Source organism: Haliotis asinina, chromosome 8 (assembly GCF_037392515.1).
Source record: "Haliotis asinina isolate JCU_RB_2024 chromosome 8, JCU_Hal_asi_v2, whole genome shotgun sequence".
Taxonomy (NCBI): Eukaryota; Metazoa; Mollusca; class Gastropoda; order Lepetellida; family Haliotidae; genus Haliotis; species Haliotis asinina.
In genome coordinates this window covers 27,329,976-27,355,088 of record NC_090287.1, presented here as the reverse complement: position 1 = coordinate 27,355,088, position 25,113 = coordinate 27,329,976, and the positions used below count along the sequence as shown (strand labels likewise).

Sequence of the window (25,113 nt, the reverse complement as noted above, 5' to 3'; positions counted from 1 at the left end):
ACAACATAGATGTGAACAACATAGATGTGAACAACATAGATGTGATGCAACATAGATGTGAACAACACAGATGTGATGCAACATAGATGTGAACAACATAGATGTGATGCAACATAGATGTGATGCAACATAGATGTGAACAACATAGATGTGAACAACATAGATGTGATGCAACATAGATGTGAACAACATAGATGTGATGCAACATAGATGTGATGCAACATGTATCACAGTACAAAATAGTTCCTAAACATTACCAGAACCGTATTAGCAAATTAGTATCATGCCGTAAAACCATACATCTACATCCTTTAAATGCATCTATCACATAGATTTCATATCATTATGTAATAACTTATTTCTTCACAATCTTGAACCTTTTGCTCTGAAACAGAAATGAACTCACTTTGCATTGGAAAACAACTTGTTTGTAAGGATCTCTTCCGCTGTTGGTCTCTTGGAAGGATTCTGAAATCAGGACATAGTTCACATCCCCAATGAATGAACACTAGCTTTGAAAAAAATCATATCAAACTGGTTAAATTTCTTTAACAAACAAGCACATCTTTTAAAAGCACTTGCAAAATTAGTGGTTGTTATTTCACTGATGTCAGTAGAGTGAGTGAGTATACTCTCACTCTGCTCTTAGCAATATTCAATCAATATCCCAATTAGGGACACCAGGAATGGGCTCCTCACATTGTGCTCACATGGGAAATGGAACCGGTGTCTTCAGCATGACGAGTAGATGTTGTTAGTCATTATCTACATGATCACCCCTGCCAGGCTATTCTCTAAACGTTCGTAACCTTATGAACTTCGTAAGCCCTTTATTAAGACATTGGCTACGATGAAAGTTACCAATTCTTAGGGCTACGAACGTTTGGAGAATAAGGGCCCTGGTCTTTTAGATATCATTCACCAGATCATAACTCCTCTTACTACTGTGTATGCCATTTCAGGTAAATCAATGTCTTTATACGTTTTATGAGTGAGTGAGTTGTTTTACGTCACACTCAGTAATATTCCAGCTATATGGTGGTGGTCTGTATGTAAACATGTCTGGCCCAGACAATCCACTGATCAACAGCATGAGCATCGATCTGCACAACTGGGAATCGATGACATGTGCCAGCTAAGTCAGTGAGTCTGACCACCAGATCCCATTAGTTGCCTCTTAAGTATACTTTTTATGAAACATTGAAGTAATTTTGTTTGATTATGTAATTGAAAAGCCACTTGTATTTCAGTCCTAGTGCGGTGATGTGAGAGATGAAGGTGTGACATCACTTCTGGAACAAAGCTATGGCAGCAAGTTGATCCAAAGTATTTATCTAAACAGATATAGTATCTGTTATAGACATTATATCTGTTGAGTTATAATAGATATTATATAATAAAAAGTATTGTGATGTCATATTGTCATGACGATGAAGACTGTACCTTCTGCAGCATTCTGTTGACAAGGTCATCCATGTCCTTCGAGTACATTGAGTCGATTCCACCATGTTCGTTCAGGACTATATCATACGCCAATTTCAGGGGGTTCTGGAGACAAGGCAGGACTGTTACTATGGTTACCTCATCATTGCATCACTCAACATTGTGCAATACTATTCTTGTTTGGTCATCGTATGAATCCAAATGGCAGTGTCCTACAGACTGTGGGAGGTGACTTTGAAATACTATCAGTGGCTTACATAAAATGGCCAACAGACTGTGGGCTACTTACAGTGGCCTGGAATGTCTTGGTGAGGGTCAGCAGTTCATACAGGACACAGCCCAGGGCCCAGATGTCTGTCATGGTGTTGTACCTGGAAACAGAGTGAAAAAACAAGGTTCACAGACAGGGTTCTTCTAGGATTCAAGCAGATCCTTCGATAGATAAGGGATACAACTCTGCTTAGCTTTAGCTAGCACATGAATACTGACCATAAATAATTGTTTATGATACACATTCAAAAGGAAAAAACTTGTCACCCTATATACATACATATATATTATTCTACCTATATATAAAAATGGGGTTTGATGTAATTAATCCAAATCTCAAACTGCAAGTTAGAAAAAAACCACTTAAATGCCCAGAAGCAACTGAAGGGAAGAATCTCTCTTCCATGCCATCATGTGACTTTTATTCTTGATAACAGTGAGTGAGTATAGTTATATGCCACTTTTAGAAACCGTAAATGCAAATCACTCATTGTACCCATGGGGGAAATGAAGTCGGGTTGGCGGTGTGACAAGCGAACACTTTAGTCACTAGGCTAACCTTAAGCCCCCTCTTGACAACAGGATGTCAGTTGCTGAAGAAACACATTTTTTTTACACCATTTATTGTTAATGCCTCCCACAAATTTGATAGTGACATATATCCACAAAAACCTGATAAAGGATGTACACACATTTTAAGTCAGGTGAGCTTAAATTTGAATTAAAATAAATAATCCCAAATAATCTCAAATTCCCTGGTTGCACTGTTTCATATCTCCTCAAACTTCTCTGAAAAACAGTTACCATTTAAGTTTTAATATGCAATTATTACTTCCTGTAATACTGTTTCTATGTAGAAATACCGCCATATAGCTGGAATATTGCTAAGTACGGCATAAAACTAAACTCACTCACTCACTCACTATGTAGAAATTCACTGTGTTTTGTAAATATCGTGATGCAGTGTTTGTTCTATGTGCGAGCAAATATTGAAACTTCATGGTCTATGATGTATGGCCAACACTAATGTCATGGCCAATACTAATGTCAAAATTATGAAACTTGCTGCAAAGTTTGTCCTGTGTGGAAGGATGTGTGATCAGTTATTGTGATGTATGCATTACTAATGCTAAAATTATGAAACATGTTGCACTGACATTACTATGTGCGAGGAAATATTTAACGTTATGGACAATGATGTATGCTTATAAATATCAAAATTTGAAAACATGTTGCATAGGCCATATTAAGTGGAGCAATTGTCGAAACTCTATGGACCAATGACATATGCTCACTAATGTTAAAATTATGAAATACTGACTATATTATGTATGACTAAATACTGAAACTCTGTGGACACATGATCTATGTAACATGGGCTGATGCAAATAAACAAAATTAATGGTAATTGATAAATATCTTACTTTTCCCCCTTCATGAGTTCAGGAGACATGTAGTACGGTGTTCCAACAAGCTGAAAAAAAAAGAGACATAAATACACTGGATAAGATCTGGTCCGCCAAGGCAACAACCTGAATTATCACGACACTAGATCACCACCTCAGAGCAAAGACACACTACAACCGATTATCAACATATGACCATATTACACTGATAAACTGATCACTGGGTATTCGAATTACATTCTCATCGCTGTACGGCAAAAATAATGCTGATGCTCAAATTGCATTCTCAGCTCCTTGGGAAATATACAACCAAGAGAGCTTGCTTGACAATTCACAACTTTGTCTACTTCTTCTGGTACACCACTCCCTGCTAGGTGAACCGAGACTGATTTCTAGCACAGTCATGCCTCTTCCCCGTCCATGTTGGATCAGGAGATCAAAACTCAAGATTTGTCTCAGGAGTCCAATTTGCCGATCACGCATCCATGTTCCTCAACAAGAAGCATTTGAATCAGGTATACACTTTATTCGTGTAATTAGATCTGATACAAATACACTCACAGTCTCAGCCATTCCACCCTTGGACTCCAAAGCTTTAGATATTCCAAAGTCTCCAAGTTTCACTAGATCCATCCTTGTCAGAAAGATATTCATAGCCTTTATATCTCTGCAGAAAGAAAGCATACATCATCATAAAAGTGACAGCTGACAGTCTCTCTGGATGATACGGCAACACAATGAATATATAAAAAAAAAAATACCCTAAAAAATCACCTTGGGGAGTTAGAAAAAACTGTAACATTAATATGCAATTCTGCTGTAATTTTTTTGGGTTGGTTAGTGCTTAATATTTTACAAGGCACAGAGAATACTACTTGTTGTAGTATCATTTTTATAATCAACAATCTGTTTCTGCTTCATTCGCAATTCAACAAAAATCTACTTTCACTCAATTCCTAACTTTTGTATTTTCAGAGACCGTCTGTGGTCATATGACCGTCTCAGCCAATCAGGAAGCATGATGTAAGATCAATAATGATATCCCTACTTCCATGACTTTGTACAAAACAGTATAATGGAAAACTCATTAATTCACAAACACCAACTGAACAAAAATTTCAATCAGCAGTTGAATAATTTAAAACTCATTCTGTAACTTTTCAAAACCTTGAACAATCTCGAAACCTAATCACTGAGTTTCTGTTTAACAACTGGTCCAGAAACCAATATATAAGACGATGAGTTTTGCAGTTTAATAATGGATCCGTGACCAACAATGGGCAACAAATAAACACTGGCATATCAAATTCGGTTTTTGTGTAGTTACCATTGGCATATTCCATCTCAATGAAGAGTGTATCTTCATCCACAAAATGATTGTAGTAAGATACAATGTTTGAATGATTGAGAAGTGACAGTATCTCAATTTCTGTGTATGCATCTTTCTTCTCCCGTTCATTCAGCTTTGCCAACTCTGATGTGTGGTTAGGGAAACAGGATATGTTTGTTTCTGCATACCTGTGGATGATTCCAAACTCATGAACATAGGCTAAAGCTGAGGTCAGCTGGAAGAGATACCATCGGACTACCTGAAACAAACACAGCAAATACTTCATCCCTAAGAGAAGAGTAAACCATGTGAAGTCTTAGACTATTAAATCACTTTGTACAGTATGACAGAGTGATAATATACAAGTTCATTAATATACAGCTCTCTCTCTCCTCATCAGTTAAACATAAATGATTTTTCTAACATGTTAAATCATTAAGATGAGAGATGCTTCGGTTTACATCAATATTATTACTATTAATACTGTATGAATTTTTCCAAACTTGGATCATATTTATATAAAAACACATTATATCTCAAAAAGTCAATTCATCTTAAAAGTTTTTAAATCAGGTATGGAATCTGCTTAATCTATTTGCTCAAAATGTCATGATCTCATACATTCTTTATTCTATAAAAGGCAAAAGTCCTCAGGGAATGACAAATCCCCCAGCCAAACAAATTTGAAAGAATAAACTGCCTGAAGTTTTGAACTTGAAGTCAAACTTAAATTTTTATAACTAAGTCCAAATCAGTTCTATGGAAATCAAGACAAATATAAAAGCCAAAATCTCCAAATAGCTAAAGGCACTACTTTGGGATCTGCTTCATATATCTGCTACGTTTTGTTGAAAGATAAAGAAAGGTTCTAAAGTTGTGCTCCAGAAACAAAGTCGCCCTTCCCTTTTCAGAAGTCCAAATTGTTTCCATGGAAACCTAGGAAAGTGAAAATGCGAAAGATCTGCAAATAGCAAAAGGCACCACTCAAAGCTCTGTATGATATCTATACCAATTTTTTTTAAAATCTTGAACTTTTTTAAAGTTATGATCCAGAAGCTCCAGAAATGATATGATGACGGATGGATGGACATACAGACAGATTAGTGTTGACTGTGTCCACTGCATTACATGCTGGGGGTATAAAAAAATCAAGAGTTTGGCATCACTATGTATAAGTTGTTTCTTCGGATCCAGACAAGCCAATCAACTCTATACCTTGATGCCAGGAAGAATTCCGGTGGGAACACAAACTATCAACACCATTTCAACATGGTGATGCTCTTCATTTTCAAAGGATTGCCGCATATTAGATTTGATGTTGTTCATTTTTTGGGGTCAAAACAAACACTTCTGCTTGGTTTTTCAACTGAATTGAATTGAAACATGCCACTCCTAAGCCTTTGTGAATGAGACAACTTACCTCCTCAGGAAAGAGATGTGTTTGATGTGATATTTTGTCAAATAGACTCCCACCTGCAACATGAAGGTCTGGAGATAAGACACTGTGCGTACCTACATTCTTACTTACATCTATACCTATAATCTACAGAGTCATCTACATAAAATTTATGTTCCCCTTGCCCTTTGGCAAGGGATCACTGAACAACGTATTTATCTTTCCAAACACCTCAATGTTAATTTTGAACTGTTTGAAGCACTGGTACAATATTCTTTGGAGATTTTGCTAGATTTTACAGACGACAAGAAATACAAATTTTGAGTTATCTCCCTTCCATCGATTTGCATTCGTGAAACATTGGTAATTCTGTACATCACACGTGATTTAATGTTATTTGAGGTAAAGAGTTACAAACACAAAGTACCAAATAAGATTGGTATTCCCAGCAGGGAACAGAAAACGTTACTCGCTTATAAGCGAGGTGCACTGAAAATACAGGAAGAGCCCTCAGCCAATCAGGAAGCGTGATGTAAGATCAATAATGATATCCCTACTTCCATGACTTTGTACAAAACAGTATAATGGAAAACTCATTAATTCACAAACACCAACTGAACAAAAATTCAATCAGCAGTTGAATAATTTAAAACTCATTCTGTAACTTTTCAAAACCTTGAACAATCTCGAAACCTAATCACTGAGTTTCTGTTTAACAACTGGTCCAGAAACCAATATATAAGACGATGAGTTTTGCAGTTTAATAATGGATCCGTGACCAACAATGGGCAACAAATAAACACTGGCATATCAAATTCGGTTTTTGTGTAGTTACCATTGGCATATTCCATCTCAATGAAGAGTGTATCTTCATCCACAAAATGATTGTAGTAAGATACAATGTTTGAATGATTGAGAAGTGACAATATCTCAATTTCTGTGTATGAATCTTTCTTCTCCCGTTCATTCAGCTTTGCCAAGTTGATTTCCTTCCAAACTACGAGACTGTTATCCTGAAACAACAAAACATTCCACTTATTTTGAAATCATGAATTTTATGCATGGTGACTATTTCAAGAATACACTGTGCTGAGACATATTTTTAAGTAGTCACTATGCATACTTTGATAATATGTAACATTAATCTGTACTGGGAGTTTTAGGGGTTTAGCCATATGAAATCATTCAGAATGCACAGAGTAAATGATAGTACCAACAACGATGTTAAGGATAAGGAAGTGAAGTTCAGTAGCTCACCTGAAATGTTTATGCAAAAATATCCTAGAGCATTGGGCTTTTTGATTGGATAACAGTAAAATATTTCATGAAAGAAAACTAAATAAAATCATGTAACACAGTTGAGCCTACCTTTAGACAAGATTATTTATTTCATAAAACTGTTACATTCCCATGCATGTCATGTGTTCTCTATCATTAACCCACAATTGCAGTCAAAGCAGTCTGAAAGTCTTGCCAGACATGATATCATATGTTTTCAATCCTTCCACTGGCTGTATATTTTTAGTGATGTTGTAAGAGTAGAGTAGGCCTGTTGTATCAAAACATTCACACTACACAGTCAAACATTTCAAACTGCAGATATGATTAACAACTTCCCTTTCTAATTTGCTCCCAAAAGTAGCTGGGAACTAAACACCAGAGGAAGCAGATTTCCTATTTTATTTATCATATAGAGCAGCATATGACATGGAAAGTCCTAGCTTTCCCCGTCCAACTACAGTCTTATGAGCATTATCAAGAGCTTCACGATTAATGGTATCTGGCCTTTCTTCTATAAACAAAATAATCTAAACGTCACGGCAAATACATTTTGCCATTTGTTTATTTGATGGATATTGCATTAATGATCTCTGTTAAAATCTATCCTTTGTTGTTTTTCTACTGTTGCTGATGTACAACACTTTGATTAATAGTATGTTGCTGTCACACCGATTGCGGAGATCACCTTGTTGGCATGTGGGTTGCTTCTCATGGACTTTCGGGATAAAACAGGAAACATAATGGCTGATAAAAACATATGATGAGTGGAAACGTAAGACTGGAGGATACTTATGTGTCATTAAGGTGCTTTAATTTGTCAGGCCAATATCATATATCTCTTTTACCTTTCAGAGCATCTGCTGCACACGAAATGCTATGCCATAATTTACATCCTCAGTGTAATTCAGTGTAAATGTTAAAATATTTTAATGTAAAAATAAAAATACATTTTCTGTTTTGCAAATGTGGGGTAATGGGATAAATTACCCAACTTACAGAAATTTCACATTAGGGTAACTGTACAGTTGATTTCGAATTTGCATTAATATCAAGCGTTTGCTTTTGTTTTTAAATATGAATTATGATTATATTCGGGAGGTGTTAGGTGTTTTCGTGCGCGAAAACGGAGGTACTGTACGTCAAACAGAAAATACATTTCTTTCAAAATATACTTTGAAATGGTTCGTGACAATGTTACCTCCGTCTTTCTGTATAGAACTGCTTCGCCAAAAGCACCTCTACCCAATACGCGCACTAACACATATGATGTTTCTTGCAGACCATCAACATTCTCGCTGGCCATGGTCAACGAGGTCGCCATCTTGTAAACAACTTGCTCGCAACAGGGGAGATAACCCGTTACTCCCACACTTTTGACGCTCAGCGATGACATTTCTGGGATCATATTGGTACTCATTTAGAAACTACAAGTCAGTTTGAGGATGGGTTGCTCACACGTGAAAGACTTGTTTTATAACACAACAATTATGGTTGTTTTACTAGCAAATAAGCCTTGAGCGTTTTCAGGGAGCTTGTCATTCTCTTCCCACAGAGGTTACTCCTGTCATATCTTCCTACGTAACCTCTGTGGGAAGAGAATGGGAGCTTGTCTTTGGCTGTTAACTGTGATGGTCTCTCAGGACGCTGGAAACGTGAAAAATAAAACAGGTGTGTATGAGCACTAGGATTCTTGAATTTGTTTTAGTTATTGAAAACACGTCAAAGAACTCAATAATTTATTAAACCGCTAGTTCCCGAATTGCTTGTGTTCGATTATGAGAAAATGTGATCGATTGTTTGGACACTGCGACCAATCTTCGATCATTTCAGTTAATCGGACCACCACTTGAGCTGACTGAAGGACGGGATGTCGCGTTCGGGCATCCGGAATCTCGATCCACATAGATTCTATAACAATATATTGTTGACCAGGCTGGCCACTCCGTGCGAGGAGTGGTTCCCTGCTCTTAATTCTGGGCATCAACGACATCAAAGACCACAGCAGTGGTACTCATGGCTGACCCAATTTCAATCATGCGTGTCTGCCTAAATTCTAAACGATGTCATTGACGCCAATGAGGCGTACGTTAACAAACTGTTGCAATCCTCGCCGTGTAGGGCTATCGATTCTGTAAAATACATCCATGTCCGTTCATTGTGGAAGTGATATGTAGGTTATCATAGTGTGATACTGATCTTTCGCAAACCTTTCGTAGAATATACTTATCAACATGGTGTTAAGTTACCACTGTTAACCTCAACATCGGAGATATGTGTATCTGCTCCCTGGTGATCTGAAACGATGCAGTGTTTGACAGTTTTGTGAAGATGCAGGTGAGAACTATCTTCAGCAACCCATGCCTGTCGAAATAGGCGGCTAACGGGGTCAGGTGGTCAGACTCACTGACTTGGTTGATATGTGTCATCGTATCTCGACTGTTTATATTGATGCGCATGGGGTTGATCACTCGCTTGTCTGGTCCAGACTCAATATGACCAGTGATCGGTCAGCGGTTGTCGACCGCATAATCACCCAAAGTGTGTCAACAAAGTTTATTTCTTTGTGGATTTCACATGTAGGAAAAAGTCAACACCCATACCACACCCCAAAGACATTAAGATAACACACAAAAATGTAACTAAATTTGTGCCCAAACGTCATAAAACCATGTACACTCACTGATATTCACGACCTCCCTGTGACCCGCCTAGATGACATTCGCATATCATTAGGGTCCTATCAGATAACATGAGGTATGAACATAAACTTCGTAACAGTTCACCGCTGACTTTGAGCCTGACGGCCATATTGTACCTATCTAAAGATGAATGATGACGACCACAGGTACTAGGCATGGGACTTGTTGCGAAAGGTAAACATTTGATCATATTGTTTTAGATAGTATAAATGTTTATTTATTGCATAGTCAGCGTCACATCCCGATATCTATTTTTCACAATCCAAGTTTCAAGATGTAAATGGCATCGTGCATTCATGTATGTAATGTCCATGGCCTCATTGGCCTCAAGAACTGCGTCTGGATGAACTTTTCGCATGCTCATAAAATCGTATCTTCTAGATTAGGTTTCCTGAAGTAAACATATTGCAGATATGCATCCTTTGCATTTTTACAGCAATCTACACAGTTGGAAGCGTTGTTGGCAGGACATTACAAGGAATAGTGAAGCTTAAGATTCCCGGCAAATCCCGTCCACCAAGAAGGAAGAGAGCGTCTCTGACGGATTTACTTTTTGCCTACGTGATAATCGTTGTATTGGGTGTTACATTTTATGTCTACTTCATCACTTCCGCTACTCAACACCTCAGGTCAAATGCAATCTCTCAAAAAAACTACCGAAATGTTTTCGAAGGACAGTTTGACAGTCAATGGGGACACGCTGAGCATTTAGACCCAAATCAACAAAGGCTCGGAATTCTAAACGCCAATAAACATATTAAAGAACTCTCGGAGGATGAGAAAGACCTGTTGCCAGTTGAATCATATTTAGGAAATGATCCCAGACACAAATCGTGTGATAACTGTTTTAAATACAACGTGAAGACAATTATAAAGGCCAGTTCATGTTTACAGTCTTGGGCAAGCAAACACATAGATCTTTTAATATTGATAACCTCAGCCCCAGAGAACATCGACAGAAGAAACGCTTTGCGCGAGACTTGGCTCTCTCCTTATAAAAACAACACCAGCAAAGTACGATATTTATTTTTGTTAGGGTTGAGTGAATACACAGCTTCTGATGCTCTTATTCAACAAGAAAACACTGTCTATGGGGATATTCTCCAAGGTGACTTTCTGGACGATTACCACAACCTTACATACAAAACCCTGATGGGATTAACATGGGCAGTGAATCATTGTAAAGAGGCGAAATTAATTATCAAAGTAGATGACGATATTTGGTTAAACATACCAACATTACTGAAACTACTTAACTACAATCTGCATTCATTTTCTATTGGTGGCAAATGTTCGTACAACGCTCTACCTATAAGGAACCCGGATTCGAAATGGTATGCATCCTTCCAGAGTTACCCGGAAGCTCACTTTCCGCCATTTTGTGCAGGGCCGGGTTATGTGATATCGCCAAAGACCGCAGCAAAAATTTTAGAAGTTTCTAGGAATGTTCCCTATTTTCACCTTGAGGATGTCTACGTGGGAATGTGTATTCAGAAACTAGGACAACGATTAAAAACGATTCACGGCTTTTTGTCTTTTAAGCCGTCCGGTGATTTATGTCGCATGCGACACTATTCCATAATCCTGATTCACGAGGTGTCCCCGAAAGACATGCGCCTGACTTGGGAATACAAGTGTGGCGGGAAAATGCACAATGCGTTCATGGGCAAAAGGCGACGTAGAGTATGGGCTTAAACAGAAGACTTGCACTTTGCCAATCACATCCTCGATAGATAAGATATAGGGGCAAAGTTGTTTTAACAAACTAAGTGTTTATAAGTGTTCTAAACAAGATTATAGAAAAGAACAGCGTTCGAAATAACCACCAGCCCGGAGGCCCGTCGCCGCTTGTTCTTGTATCGGACCGGCAATTGGCAGGCCTTTGTGACTCAACCAACCGGATGGGACTCAACCGAAAAAGTACTAGAATTTGTACTTTACTAAGAAAGTGAAATCCCAAATATGACATATGTTGCATTTGACCACTTTCTAAATGGCCTCGTGTAATCAGGCCTTTGTGGCCTTCAGTAAATTATCTGGCAATTTATTTCTTAAACATAAATTTGATGTCGTTCCATATAATGACAGAATTAAACAATGTAAAACCGTGTTTTGGGTAGTGTACTTTGTTTTTATTTGTTGACTTTAACAAACTGGGCCTGCAGATTTTATTCAGGGCCTGTCAGCAGGCCCTGATGGTCAACTGGCATCGCAAACATTGGAACAGAAGCCTATGATTCATGGAAACTGCCGAGAGGTTACAGGTCGTCTGTTGCCAAGTTAAGATGTGGCCCCAATTAAAATTGAAACAGGCAGACATGAAGGTATTCTTGCACAAAACAGAAATTGTTTTTATGTTTGTTTGGTTTTTATGGTAAAGACTGTATACAAGATGAGGGTCATGTGCATTTCACTGCGTCTTTTCAGCGAGTGCTTTATTTAATCTGGATGTTATTTTAAATTATGCCTCACATAGAGAAGTTATATGTTCAGCGATGCTAATGTCTCTTTAATGTTTACCAAAAGTGCTACTAAATCGTAGAAAGTATCTTTTACATGGATAATATATATTGTGCTATGGTTGTGGTATTATTTTATGACAATGTGTAGACATGTCTATCACATAATTCTTAAGAATGCATCAGTACGAGTATTTTATACGTATGAATATACTGTTGTTGTTTCCATGTCTGGACATTCATAAACTATTATCTGTCTGTCTGTCTGCCTGTCCCAACAGAGGCGGATGATTAGCCTAGTGATCAAAGCGTTCGCTCGTCACGTGGTTCGATTCCCCATATTGGTACAATGAGCGAAGAAAATATCGCCGTGTCAACCGCCGTGATATTGATGGAATCGTGCTAGAACAGCGTAAAACCAAACTTACTCACAACCTAACTGTGGTGTATATTATACTGCACGTGTGCATCCGTGTATATCATACCAACTGATTGTTAATACTGTTGATCATGAATATATACAGTCATTATCATTATCAATTGTTATCGTAGTGCAAGGACGTGGATATAAGCAAGTCAACACTATCACCACTGTTTCCCGAGACCATTAGATAAATGGGTCTCGATCTAAACTGAGCATACGGTCTTAAGCACAGACAAAGATTCGTGATAACAAGAAATGATAACATCAGCAGCGTCACATGTTGCAAACATACTGGCTGTTCCGACGAGCGTGTGAAATTAGGTGTCTGAATTTTACGTTCGTTGTACAAAAATGCAATGACCTGTGTGAGTTCTGTTGCATTTTTTTTCAAATTAAAAGTACTGACAAACAAGGATAAGTTGGACCGGCGCAGAGAACGCGTTTACGAGAAGTAGGCGGTGCACGGACAACCCATTTTGTTTTGTGAAAGGGTGAGCAGATGTAGGCCGGTGCACGTGCAGTGCATAAGGATGAATTTGATTCCACAGGTAGCTGCACCCGCCTTGCTCTTAAGACTCTCACGTGGTCGGTGTAGCAAGCTGGAAATATTTTAACCTGGGGCCCCTTCGCTCACAATGGCATGCGCCATGCAATGGGCGCCACTCATACATGCTATTACAGCTAAATTGTCAGGTCGGTCGTCAACTTATCTTTGTTCGTTAGAAGAATTCAGTGTGTATATGTGTTTATATAAAAATCGAAACATCAATACAATTCTCACATAATAACAGCGCTTCACAGAAATTCACAGTGTATATATTTTACAAGAGATGTACTTTGTAACACAATCGACCTATCCGATACCAAACAAAGGCAATACACCAAACCCACACTGTTTCCCTCTGTGACATATGTGACCATTGTTCAGGGTCCTTCCTCCTCCTTCCAGGCTTTACTATTTAACCTTAACTCCCATTATTTAACACTGTACTAAGGTTATCTTAGTGACTTACGATCACCCTAATGCTTCGTGTAAGGAGATCCAAGGTCCCGTTCCTCAAAGCGATCTCAGCGCTAAGATGACCGTAACTCCCATATTTAACACAGACCTACGTTACAATCGCTTTGAGAAACCCGACCCAGGGTGCTGTTGTACAAAACAGCCATCGAGGTAGGGCTACCTTAAGTCAAAGTTAAACAATGGGAGTTACGGTCACGTTAGCGCTAAGATGACCGTAACTCCCATATTTAACACAGACCTACGCTACAATCGCTTTGAGAAACCCGACCCAGGGTGCTGTTGTACAAAACAGCCATAGAGGTAAGGCTACCTTAAGTCAATGTTAAACAATGGGAGTTACGGTCACGTTAGCGCTAAGATGATCGTAACTCCCATATTTAACACAGACCTACGTTACAATCGCTTTGAGAAACCCGACCCAGGGTGCTGTTGTGCAAAACAGCCATAGAGGTAAGGCTACCTTAAGTCAATGTTAAACAATGGGAGTTACGGTCACGTTAGCGCTAAGATGATCGTAACTCCCATATTTAACACAGACCTACGTTACAATCGCTTTGAGAAACCCGACCCAGGGTGCTGTTGTGCAAAACAGCCATAGAGGTAAGGCTACCTTAAGTCAATGTTAAACAATGGGAGTTACGGTCACGTTAGCGCTAACGTGACCGTAACTCCCATATTTAACACAGATCTACGCTACAATCGCTTTGAGAAACCCGACCCAGGGTGCTGCTATACAAAACAGCCATAGAGGTAGGGCTACTTTAAGTCAAAGTTAAACAATGGGAGTTACGGTCACGTTAGCGCTAACGTGACCGTAACTCCCATATTTAACACAGATCTACGCTACAATCGCTTTGAGGAACCCGACCCAGGGTGCTGCTATACAAAACAGCCATAGAGGTAAGGCTACCTTAAGTCAATGTTAAACAATGGTAGTTACGGTCACGTTAAGATTGTTTTGTACAGCTCCCCCAAAGCCGTATCAACAAAGCCGTATCAACAAAGCCGTATCAACAAAGCCGTCGTCGCGTTGGGAACCATTGTAAGTATGCAGTTTTTCAGATGCTTGCTTGTTAATGCCACTAAAGTTTTCTGGGTCTGGCCCATGCCGGCGCCTTTATCCAGTTTAATGTCTCACTGGCGTCCATCGCCTTCCACAGCTATATTTCACTGGTCTTCAGTGACTCCATCTCGGCGACGTCAATGGTAACGTTCATCCGTTCCACGGCGTTCCGTGGTACGGAGTCTTTATCCCTGAGGGAGATGGGCACTGACACAGCACTGCCCAGTAGAAGCATTGTACCTGGCACAGAGAGTATATGTAAACTGACGGATGGGTCAGGAGATTAATTAAGATCAGCTGTATCAACAAGTTAGCAAACTAGCACATTTGTTATGTTGCTGGTGCTGTCATTGATCTTGGGGCTTTTGGTCCTTCAGTGTTTCCACCAACTCGTCTTCCTTTTTGTTTTAATGCGGTCATGACGTTATCAATCATTCACACTTATATTGTATGGCCTAGACACGTCCCGTCTATTTCAAAGGCTTGGGTTCGATTCCGAAATGGGTTAAAGTTAGGAAGATCATTCCTAAGCCCCTCTTTCGAGACATAAACCGGATCAGAGCAAATCACTTACTACCAATACCAAGCTTTCTAGTAAAAAGAAATATTTGTAGAAAACATACCTGCATATATATAACTGTGGGTATATGTTCCACCGCTGTCAACAATTGCACCTGCGTCAAACAAAACAATGCATAAAAATATATTTTGTTTTCAAATTCATAGCAAACTACACTACAAGAAGAAATCGGAGTTCCGAGTTCGATTTAACACTTCGACAAATTATCGTTTCGTTCATGTCATGTACAAAAACCCTAAGTTCCTCTTTTCGATTAAACGCACGACTACGGTTCTGGTACTGAAAAAACGAAATGCGATCGTAGGATTCTGAATCGCCAAAGGGACGTAAATCTGCACAGAGAATGGCAGCACAATCCTAGAGATAATGTCGTAGAATCCGTGTAGAACAATGTAATGTTTTTGAGTGCCACTGAATAGTCATTATAACAAACAACAACGTGTCCATAGAACACTGAAGTCAAAATAATGGTGAACATCATTATGAAATACGTGATTGGTTTGTTGGTTTGCTGGGGTTTTTGTGTGTTTAACACCACACTCAGCAATATCCCAGCTATATAGCGGCTGCGTGTAAATACTCAAATCTGAACCAGACAATCCAGTGATCAACATCATGAGCATGGATCTACGCAACTGGGATTTGATGACATGTGTCATCAAGTCAGCGAGCCTGACCACCTGATCCCATTTGTCGCCTCTTACGACAAGCATGGGTTGTGAATTACATGAACTTATCACTGAAAACTGAATCAATGTTTTACCTGCGATGGGCGCCCCAGCTAAACAGCCAATACCTGCCATGAAGGAGAGTAAACCAAAGCCTATCGCCAGCCTTTCCAGACTCAGAAGATCCGCCGTCAGTGGAGTGTACAGAGCGTTTATACCACCACTGTACATCCCATACCCCGCAGCATACAGCACCTGGGTTCCAAACGTTGCAGAATACAAAGGAAACGTAATAGAAAGTATTCCTGACAATCCCATCAGCCCCGTAAGGAGCAGTTCCGCCCCTATATTTGGATCCGACGCTGCAAACCCCGTCAGGAGTCGTGAAAAGAGACTCGAGGAACCCATTGCGGTCATCAGAGTTGCAGACGCCATCTTGGATGTTCCTTGTTTCTGAGTGTAATTTGGTAAGTGATATATGGCTGCCGTCTCTCCACAGGAAAATGCAAAGGTAGTAAGGAGGTAACACAAAAATGGCCCATTTTTAACAATGGCGGTGACGTCTTTGAGCGCCGAGCTAAATCTTGATATTCGATTTTTGACTTGGCTGGAGTCGTCGGAATACCTTTTCTCAGACCCCCTTCTGGATTTGGTCTGTTCAGTGGGTGAAGGCCTCATTAACATCCCAAGGACAAACATGTTCGCCCCTAAAGCTCCAAGTATCAGAAACATTCCTTTTAACATGTAGCGATCTATGAGGAATCGAATGAGAGGAGGACCTGCAAACATCCCAAAGGCGGATCCAGATACAGTTATGCCTGCCGCTATTGATAGATACTTCTTGAAATAGTAGCCACTGACGATGAGGGAGGTAGTCAAACAAAAGCCCATTCCGATTCCTGAAACATAGGAGGTTCCAATATGGAAACTGTCGCACAAAACATTTGCAACAAGAAGCATCAAAGACATAGTTGAAACTGAAATTGTCAGAATTGATACCACACCAGATTAAGGTGTCATTGGTTACACTGTAGTTTTCCTTTAATTTCCTGAAATTAATCTTCACAAGGTGGCTTATAAGTGCATTCTCCCTATAGAGCTACAACGTGTGAGGATTCAACCTTTTTTTCATATATTTACCATTAGAAACACATTTCTTGTATTTTCCTGTTTTCCTGTTTTAATGACTTAATGTTAAACACTGTACGACAAGCTATGATTCAGCGTACTTTTCCTCAGTGACCGGTGGCTCAACCTGTGCTGAACTAAGAAGACGTATTACTTGGACTGAATGTGCAACAATACCTACATGTATGGTTAGAATATTCCAGTGAATATGAGAAATAATCAGTCCCTAAAAGTAGTGTGAGTACCTTAAATAATATTAATTATATTAATATTAATATTGTAAACTGTAAAGACAAAGCCTTACCACCCAGGATGGAGAATGTTACCAAGAGGCTAGAAACATTTGTTGCAAAATAGGAGCCAGTCATTCCAGCTAGATGAAAACATCCACCCAAGCAAATAGCCACGCGGCAGCCATGTCTGTTTGTGACCCATCCAATGATTGGCCCTGGGGGCAGAATAGTAAAGACTGATTGGAGGAACTCAACAATATTCCAGCCATATGGAGACGGTGGTAAATAATCGAGTCTGAACCAGACAATCCAGTGATCAACAGCATTAGCATCGATCTACGCAAATGGGATACAATGCCACGTGTCAGCGATCACCCGATCAAGTCGCCTTTTACGACAAGCATGGGTTACTGAAGACCGATTGTAATCTTCAGGGGTTGTATCTTTGACAAGGGAAGATTGAGATTCCCTGTTGACGATGCATTTGAGTATATTTCTTTTGGAAAGGTACATGAATATAGGTTCATCGAAGCCAGCATGAGTTATATTTATATGGCCAGTATCAGGTAAAAGATTGGGTGCGCTTATGAACAATTTCAAATTATTCATCCAGAACCAACCCGAGAGAGTCAAGGACGCTGAGTACATAGAGCTGACCCACGAGACTCTCGTGAGATCACTGTCAACCTCGTCCAGTAGGGCGGCCATTATTATTCCCAGCGAATACACATGCATCCCTGTAAGAAGCGACCCGCTGAAGGAAGCGCCAAGAATCACCCAGGCCCAGCCCCTGTCGATGTCGGACCGGTGCATCCCTGGAACCAGAAAACAATTGGAGCTTGGAGTGACTATTGTTGAGGAAACAACTATTGCGTTAGCGTTAGTGATAGTCTATATGTTGCGACACACTGTGGCGATAGCGATAGTCTATTGTGACCTACTGTTGCAACAGTGCTTTTGTCCTAGAAACCAGACTAAGTAAACGTCTCAGCATTGTCCGCTACACTCCTCTAAGTACTCTAACGAGCATAAAGCGTTACGCTCCTCTACTCAGTGCTCTAACGAGCATTATCCGTTACACTCCTCTACCCTGTGATCTAACGAGCAATATCCGTTACACTCCTCTACCCTGTGATCTAACGAGTATTATCCGTTACACTCCTCTACTCAGTCCTCCAACGAGCAATATCCGTTACACTCCTCTACCCTGTGATCTAACGAGCAAAATCCGTTACACTCCTCTACCCTGTGATCTAACGAGTATTATCCGTTACACTCCTCTACCCTGTGATCTAACGAGTATTATGCGTTACACTCCTCTACCCTGTGATGTAACGAGTATTATGCGTTACACTCCTCTACCCTGTGATCTAACGAGTATTATGCGTTACACTCCTCTACCCTGTGATCTAACGAGCATTATCCGTTACACTCCTCTACCCTGTGATCTAACGAGCATTATCCGTTACACTCCTCTACCCTGTGATCTAACGAGCATTATCCGTTACACTCCTCTACCCTGTGATCTAACGAGTATTATCCGTTACACTCCTCTACTCAGTGCTCTAACGTGTATTATCCGTTACACTCCTCTACCCTGTGATCTAACGAGCAATATCCGTTACACTCCTCTACCCTGTGATCTAACGAGTATTATGCGTTACACTCCTCTACTCAGTGATCTAACGAGCAATATCCGTTACACTCCTCTACCCTGTGATCTAACGAGTATTATGCGTTACACTCCTCTACTCAGTGATCTAACGAGCAATATTCGTTACACTCCTCTACCCTGTGATCTAACGAGTATTATGCGTTACACTCCTCTACTCAGTGATCTAACGAGCAATATCCGTTACACTCCTCTACCCTGTGATCTAACGAGTATTATGCGTTACACTCCTCTACTCAGTGATCTAACGAGCAATATCCGTTACACTCCTCTACCCTGTGATCTAACGAGTATTATGCGTTACACTCCTCTACTCAGTGATCTAACGAGCAATATTCGTTACACTCCTCTACCCTGTGATCTAACGAGTATTATCCGTTACACTCCTCTACCCTGTGATCTAACGAGTATTATCCGTTACACTCCTCTACCCTGTGATCTAACGAGTATTATGCGTTACACTCCTCTACCCTGTGATCTAACGAGCATTATCCGTTACGCTCCTCTACCCTGTGATCTAACGAGCATTATCCGTTACCCTCCTCTACCCTGTGATCTAAGGAGTATTATGCGTTACGCTCCTCTACTCAGTGATCTAACGAGCAATATTCGTTACACTCCTCTACCCTGTGATCTAACGAGTATTATCCGTTACACTCCTCTACTCAGTACGAATAACGAATAATACTGAGACTAAGATTACTTAGACTGCTCCTTAAACTGTCTTATTTGAAGTCATTTCTCAAAAGACTGGTATTTTAAATAAAACATGTTGAGGTAGTTTAAGTCTGTTTTAATAGCTGACAAGAAACTTGAAACCCTAATCAAGTAAAAGCAAAACTTACTGTTATCTACAGTTTCAAACTACGAGTCGCATGCCGTGTTTGCCGCCATGTTCCTGTAAGTTCCACTACATTAAAAGAGAATCACATACTCCTTTTGCGGGCACAGTATATAAACAATCGAAGAGGCAGAGACATGTAACAGCTGTGATTGGATTAAATAGTGTAAGATGTTTATGCCCTTTAAAGCACATCCAGTATTTTAAACCGACCACAATTTCAATTTAGTGCCGTCATATTAACCACAATGACCTATGCTCATGACTGTAAAGTTATTTCCAAGTAGGTGATATTTGGTGCGAAACTGGGTTTGATGCGTTTTGCTTCCTGTGCTTGGAAAATGTGTTGGAGGAGTTGTCCAAAAATTGTGTTTTATTATTGGCTTGACTGTACCCGCGTGTACACGGAATAGTTGTTGATAGCTTGTATGATTTTTTAAAAGTTTTTTAAAAGAAATATATGGTTACTAAAGAAGTCTATGGGGAAAACATTTGGCAGTCTAAGTAAACTTAGCCACAGTAATTTTCGTTACACTCCACTGCAAAACTTTATGGGAGGTCGCGTCAGGTAACCTTTGAGATTGACCAGTCAGAACACAGCTTACCAAAGTGGACATTCGCACATACCTTTTGAAAAGTCTCGAAAAGGTTCGTACCTGAACGATTCCAAATGTTATTTAGCTTACACGTGCTTCCGGGTAATGCACACGGCGTACGTACAACCATGACAACGATGAGTAAACAGTCGCTGATAATGGTGTTTTTGGCAATATTCAAGGATGTTATCTTGCGAAAATATTAGCTAATGGTAACCATGTCAACAGAAACCCCAAAACGTGTATACCGCAGGTCAAATAATTGGGATTTTCGTTTGTGTAGAGATCGCTGTCAGTGACCTGAATATTTTGTAAGTCTCCCCCCCCCCCCCCCCATCCCTAAACAGTAGCCGTTGTCTGATTGGTTAAATCTAAATAACCAACTCGCGTTTGATTGGATGGTCATTGGTCGCTCAAAGGTTACCTGACGCGACGTTCTACTCAGTGGTGGCCATGGAGCGTAACGAAATATACTGAGACTAAGTTTACTTAGAATGAACATTTGGTGTTGTGTAATCTGTAACAGGTAACAGGCGCGGATAACGCTAAATCATAGTCAACGAATCGGGTACTTCCTGCAAATTTTGCGCCGGGCAGTTGTCAACAGAAGTACAAAACGTCTATGGTCACACATACTATCGATAGTTTCTACCATCGATTACCCTCTGTCGGAGACTCAACAATCGCAATCCATTAGATGCATTGTTACAGTATTAGTTTCAACCAGAGATGTTATAATGTGTTATTTTATTTCACGTATCAAACGTTTCGCCATTAACCACACGCTTTACTTACACGTACAATCAAGGAAAGTGGCTGCTGTTTTGAAAAGAGCGCGAGACAGATTTTAAACAATTTCTAGGAACAACATCATGATCATAATATGCCGGTTACTGCATGATCATGAGGCCATTTGTTATTTTTAGTTGGTTTTCGAAAATGTGGACTCCAGATTCACTTCGAAAAACATAAAGAACTTAAATCCAATGCGAAAGAGTTACTTCGAACTTCGCAGTTGTTATGATATCTAAATTTTCAAAAGCTTCTAAGAAGGATGTTCTGTACGCTTCAGTCATCAAACATTGTACCTATGACTTAAACGTGTATTGAATTCAGTTATACCTCACTTGCGGAGTGCATTGACCACTTAATACCCTTCATATTCCGAACTGTCTGACATTATCTACTAGTATTTCCAAAAACACGTTTTAACGCTTTCCGGGCACTGGTGCGTCCCACTGTCGCGCATGTTCATGGTATTCCTCTTTCAATTTTGATGGATGACAGTTCGACAAATGGCCCAAGTGCCGCGTTAACATATTGCTGCATGATCACGCTTTGGTTAATGTGACATTTTGTTTGTGGTTTTTATAAGGGAGATAACACGACAATGTTCCTTCGGGGTTTCCATACAATAGAGAGTATAATCGTTTAACCCTGACCTGTCCGATGTCTACACGTAAAGAATGTGTCTTAACTGTATGTGTAAACACAGTAACATATCCCAGCCATGTGTTCTACTTCCACCTCACCGACTAGAACACTGTCCCGGTAACCAGAGAAGTGGATATACTCAGTACTCGATATACCTGTGTGGCGGCTGGCAACACAGGGCATTTCAAGTGTGATTTAGAACGTCCATTGTATAGCTGATAAACCCGGATTACGCACTTAGAAGCTGTTACATGTTAACTATCATAACAGCCGTGTAGGTAATGATATACTTTTAACGCTACGACTGGCCCCAAGCTCGACTATAGATAAAACTTGCGATAAGATCGGTTTGATTGTAAGCCCCGTTCTAGGACAGATTGGATTGCATATAAGATTGTTATTTCAATACATATTTCTTTCAGTAGTGATACTTGTGAAAGATATGCAGTGTTGTTCATTGGTGCTTATGACAAAACACAGAGTTACGCGTACATTTCAGTTTTGTTAATTTTTTTCAATATTGTTATTGTTAAGAACAGAATGACGGGTTGCATGAATTTTCAACTTTTCAACTTTTGTGAAAGGGAAAATAGATGTTCGAAATGGAAATAGATGTGGAATCTGTGTAATTTTCTGCCAAAATGTCCCTCGATGTCAGAGACTGCATACACCTGATTTTATTATTATTTTTTAAAAAAAAACAACAACATGATAACAACTATGGGCTAAACTGCCCAGGGTTGAGCTGCCGTAGAAGGTTATACATGTACTGCATTGGCATGTCAACAGTTCAAGCGCGCAAGATAACGACAATTCACTACCCCAAACCTTATTCATAATTATTACTATTAGTCAAATACTAATGTTACATATGCAATAGGATGGTACATTTAAAGTTATTATGTTTTGAGATTTAAAATAAATAAATAATAATGTACAAGATTATGAGAATCTTGAACGACCGGCCCTCGGATAATCTCGCGAGCGGATTTGCGTGAGGTTGCGAAGTGACGTCACAATAGGAACAATAGATAGATGGCGGATTAGCTCTTGTTGGGTCGCTAAGCTCTTCGAGTTTGATTACTCCACGCGTGTTTGTAAATGGCAAAATGTAACATAGCGGAGATTTTCCGAGGGTTGCATGCTAAGGTGGTCGCCAGGACGGACAGAACGCTAAGATGGAAACTCTAGCGGACAGGAGAAAGCGCCTGTATGGACTGAACCGTTCTCTAGCCAGAAAAGAGATCGTACAAACACTAACCAAGAGCCACGTTCTCCAAGACGGAGAATACAACTACACCAACAAATCTCTGAAGGACGGAGTCTGGCAAACAAGCGCTAAGCGAGATTTTCCGGTGAGAACTACAACATTGTTTGGTTGTTCTTTTTAATTACGTTTTGGACAGATATGTACTTTTCCGGTCAATTTCCTTGAACAAGGTTCCATGTAATAACGAGGAGTTGGTTCCCTTTGAACCCGCTCGTAATAAAATAAGTTCTCCACTAAATATGGGACATATTTCCCGTTTAACACAAAGATACACGGATGACTGCACTACCCAAGCTGTTGAATTTGTCATATATAAATGTCGGTTACATCTTATAATCATCCTAATCACTGTTCTGGAACTCGATCTCTCTCAAAAAGGTTACAGAATAAATATGATATAAGAGAGAGAGAGAGAGAGAGAGGGAGAGAGAGAGAGAGAGAAACACATGCCTTAACACAAACAACACACACGCGTAGGCACACACGCAATTAAGATAAGATAGATAGGGGATATATCCAAAGGTAGAGCTAAGCACACTACTTTAAAACGTCCATCTTGAGACTGAGCACTACGGCATGTATGTGATCATTAATACACCTAAACTAAACTGAGACGCGTAGTCCATGAGATGATAATAGATATCTACACATCATATACCTACAATTTAAGGCACCAACATATCGTAACACACAGAACTTTCTATGCATGATCATCCATATATAGGAAAAATGAATACTTATAATCTGCATCTGTTACAGTCAGTTTGTGAAATGAGTCATGTTGTGAAATGATTATATTTCAGCAATTTGCGTCATTTTGTATAACAACAATCAATATGTTGTTCATGGATGTCACTTTATAACTTAATGAACAATTATTTTAGCCTGACATTTTCACAGTTTCACATCTTAGTTTTGGTACAGATTGGCGCTTAACGTTTTATTCTGTGTATTATAATGAGTGTATTTTACACTGGTATAACTCCATGGCGTGAAGAGTTATTAACAACGTCACCCAGGTCTACAGTAACCCTTCATCTTGTTATTCCACAAATAACATATGCCTCGCATTGTAAGGTGTCGAAAGATCTACAATTATTTCACCATTTAGAATAAGTATCGCGTGACTATAGATAATTAGAACATTTCGGATAGTAATGTAGCACCCTTTTAACTGAGGACACCAACCATCCCCCACACCCCCATGTTTTGCTTTCTACTCGCCCTCCCCTGATGACCTTCCCGTACTAACTGATAGTGACATTTATTATGACACACTCACTCCTGCTCTCTATGGCTTTAGAAAGGCCACGTTCTAAACCAAGCAACATAATCGAAAAAGACCAACTGCAACATTAAAGCAAATAAGCTACAGTCATAGTGATAACATTTGACACAGCTAGCAGCTGTACGGCAACCTCCTCTGTCTGGCGCTCAGGAAATTGTGTTTATGCAATACTCAGGCAGCGGCAGTGTTTACTCAGAGAAGTGTGTCAGTCGATGGTAAGGGTACACATACCTTTTTCTATAGACGGATACCAGTTAACTGTAGACTGTACCACCTTTCCCCATTCAAGACAGTGTTTCAATGGACGCTGTCTTATATCTACAAGTAGTGAAGTCAAGTTGCAAGCGAAGCTTCAAAGGTTGTTTTTACATGTCACGTCACGTGTCCTGCTTGGGTTAGATGCTGTGTGTCAGTGTATAATATCAAATCGCATGGTTGCAAGTTTATAACCTGGTTGGGTAGAATGAATATTATTTTGATCGAATATCTTGACGAATGTCCATTGCCTTCCATACTATGCCATTGATAATTAACATAGTCGTTCGCAAGAATGACTGTTTGATATCAACAAGTTTTTACTTGGTTTACTAGCAAAATGTAACTGTATTCGT

General features: G+C 39.6%; 4 protein-coding genes across 6 annotated transcripts in view; 2 read left to right on the top strand and 2 right to left on the bottom strand.

Moving 5' to 3' along the window:
- LOC137294908 (serine/threonine-protein kinase Nek9-like) overlaps window positions 1-8,447 on the bottom strand; it is a 30,387-nt gene extending 21,940 nt beyond the window's left edge. For 2 of the 3 annotated variants that reach the window (XM_067826080.1, XM_067826081.1), the window contains exons 1-8: window positions 6,681-6,782; window positions 5,870-5,922; window positions 4,638-4,708; window positions 3,681-3,786; window positions 3,138-3,187; window positions 1,733-1,814; window positions 1,444-1,548; window positions 407-468 (exon numbers count right to left, since the gene is read on the bottom strand). In XM_067826080.1, the coding sequence (XP_067682181.1) occupies window positions 407-468; window positions 1,444-1,548; window positions 1,733-1,814; window positions 3,138-3,187; window positions 3,681-3,786; window positions 4,638-4,708; window positions 5,870-5,922; window positions 6,681-6,696 (545 nt within the window). In that variant the 5' untranslated portion in view covers window positions 6,697-6,782. Of the gene's footprint in view, window positions 1-406; window positions 469-1,443; window positions 1,549-1,732; window positions 1,815-3,137; window positions 3,188-3,680; window positions 3,787-4,637; window positions 4,709-5,869; window positions 5,923-6,680; window positions 6,859-8,324 lie in introns of those variants that run through there. The other variant, XM_067826078.1, reaches the window with a different exon arrangement.
- A 1,517-nt stretch (window positions 8,448-9,964) lies between these two features.
- Window positions 9,965-11,933, top strand: LOC137294475 (beta-1,3-galactosyltransferase 5-like). Its single transcript, XM_067825499.1, has 2 exons — window positions 9,965-9,999; window positions 10,262-11,933. The coding sequence occupies exons 1-2, from the start codon at window positions 9,981-9,983 to the stop codon at window positions 11,518-11,520; spliced, it is 1,278 nt and encodes a 425-aa protein (XP_067681600.1). The 5' UTR covers window positions 9,965-9,980; the 3' UTR covers window positions 11,521-11,933.
- Window positions 11,934-13,070: 1,137 nt separating this feature from the next.
- LOC137294515 (monocarboxylate transporter 13-like) lies at window positions 13,071-24,822 on the bottom strand. Its single transcript, XM_067825549.1, has 6 exons — window positions 24,734-24,822; window positions 18,022-18,216; window positions 17,473-17,616; window positions 16,136-16,939; window positions 15,416-15,466; window positions 13,071-15,032 (listed from the first exon to the last, which is right to left on the bottom strand). The coding sequence occupies exons 2-6, from the start codon at window positions 18,212-18,214 to the stop codon at window positions 14,890-14,892; spliced, it is 1,335 nt and encodes a 444-aa protein (XP_067681650.1). The 5' UTR covers window positions 18,215-18,216; window positions 24,734-24,822; the 3' UTR covers window positions 13,071-14,889.
- The window catches only part of LOC137294514 (uncharacterized), a 36,296-nt gene continuing 34,149 nt past the window's right edge, over window positions 22,967-25,113 (top strand). Inside the window, exon 1 of the mRNA XM_067825548.1 lies at window positions 22,967-23,299. Within this exon, the coding sequence (XP_067681649.1) occupies window positions 23,123-23,299 (177 nt within the window). The 5' untranslated portion in view covers window positions 22,967-23,122. The remainder of the gene's footprint in view (window positions 23,300-25,113) is intronic.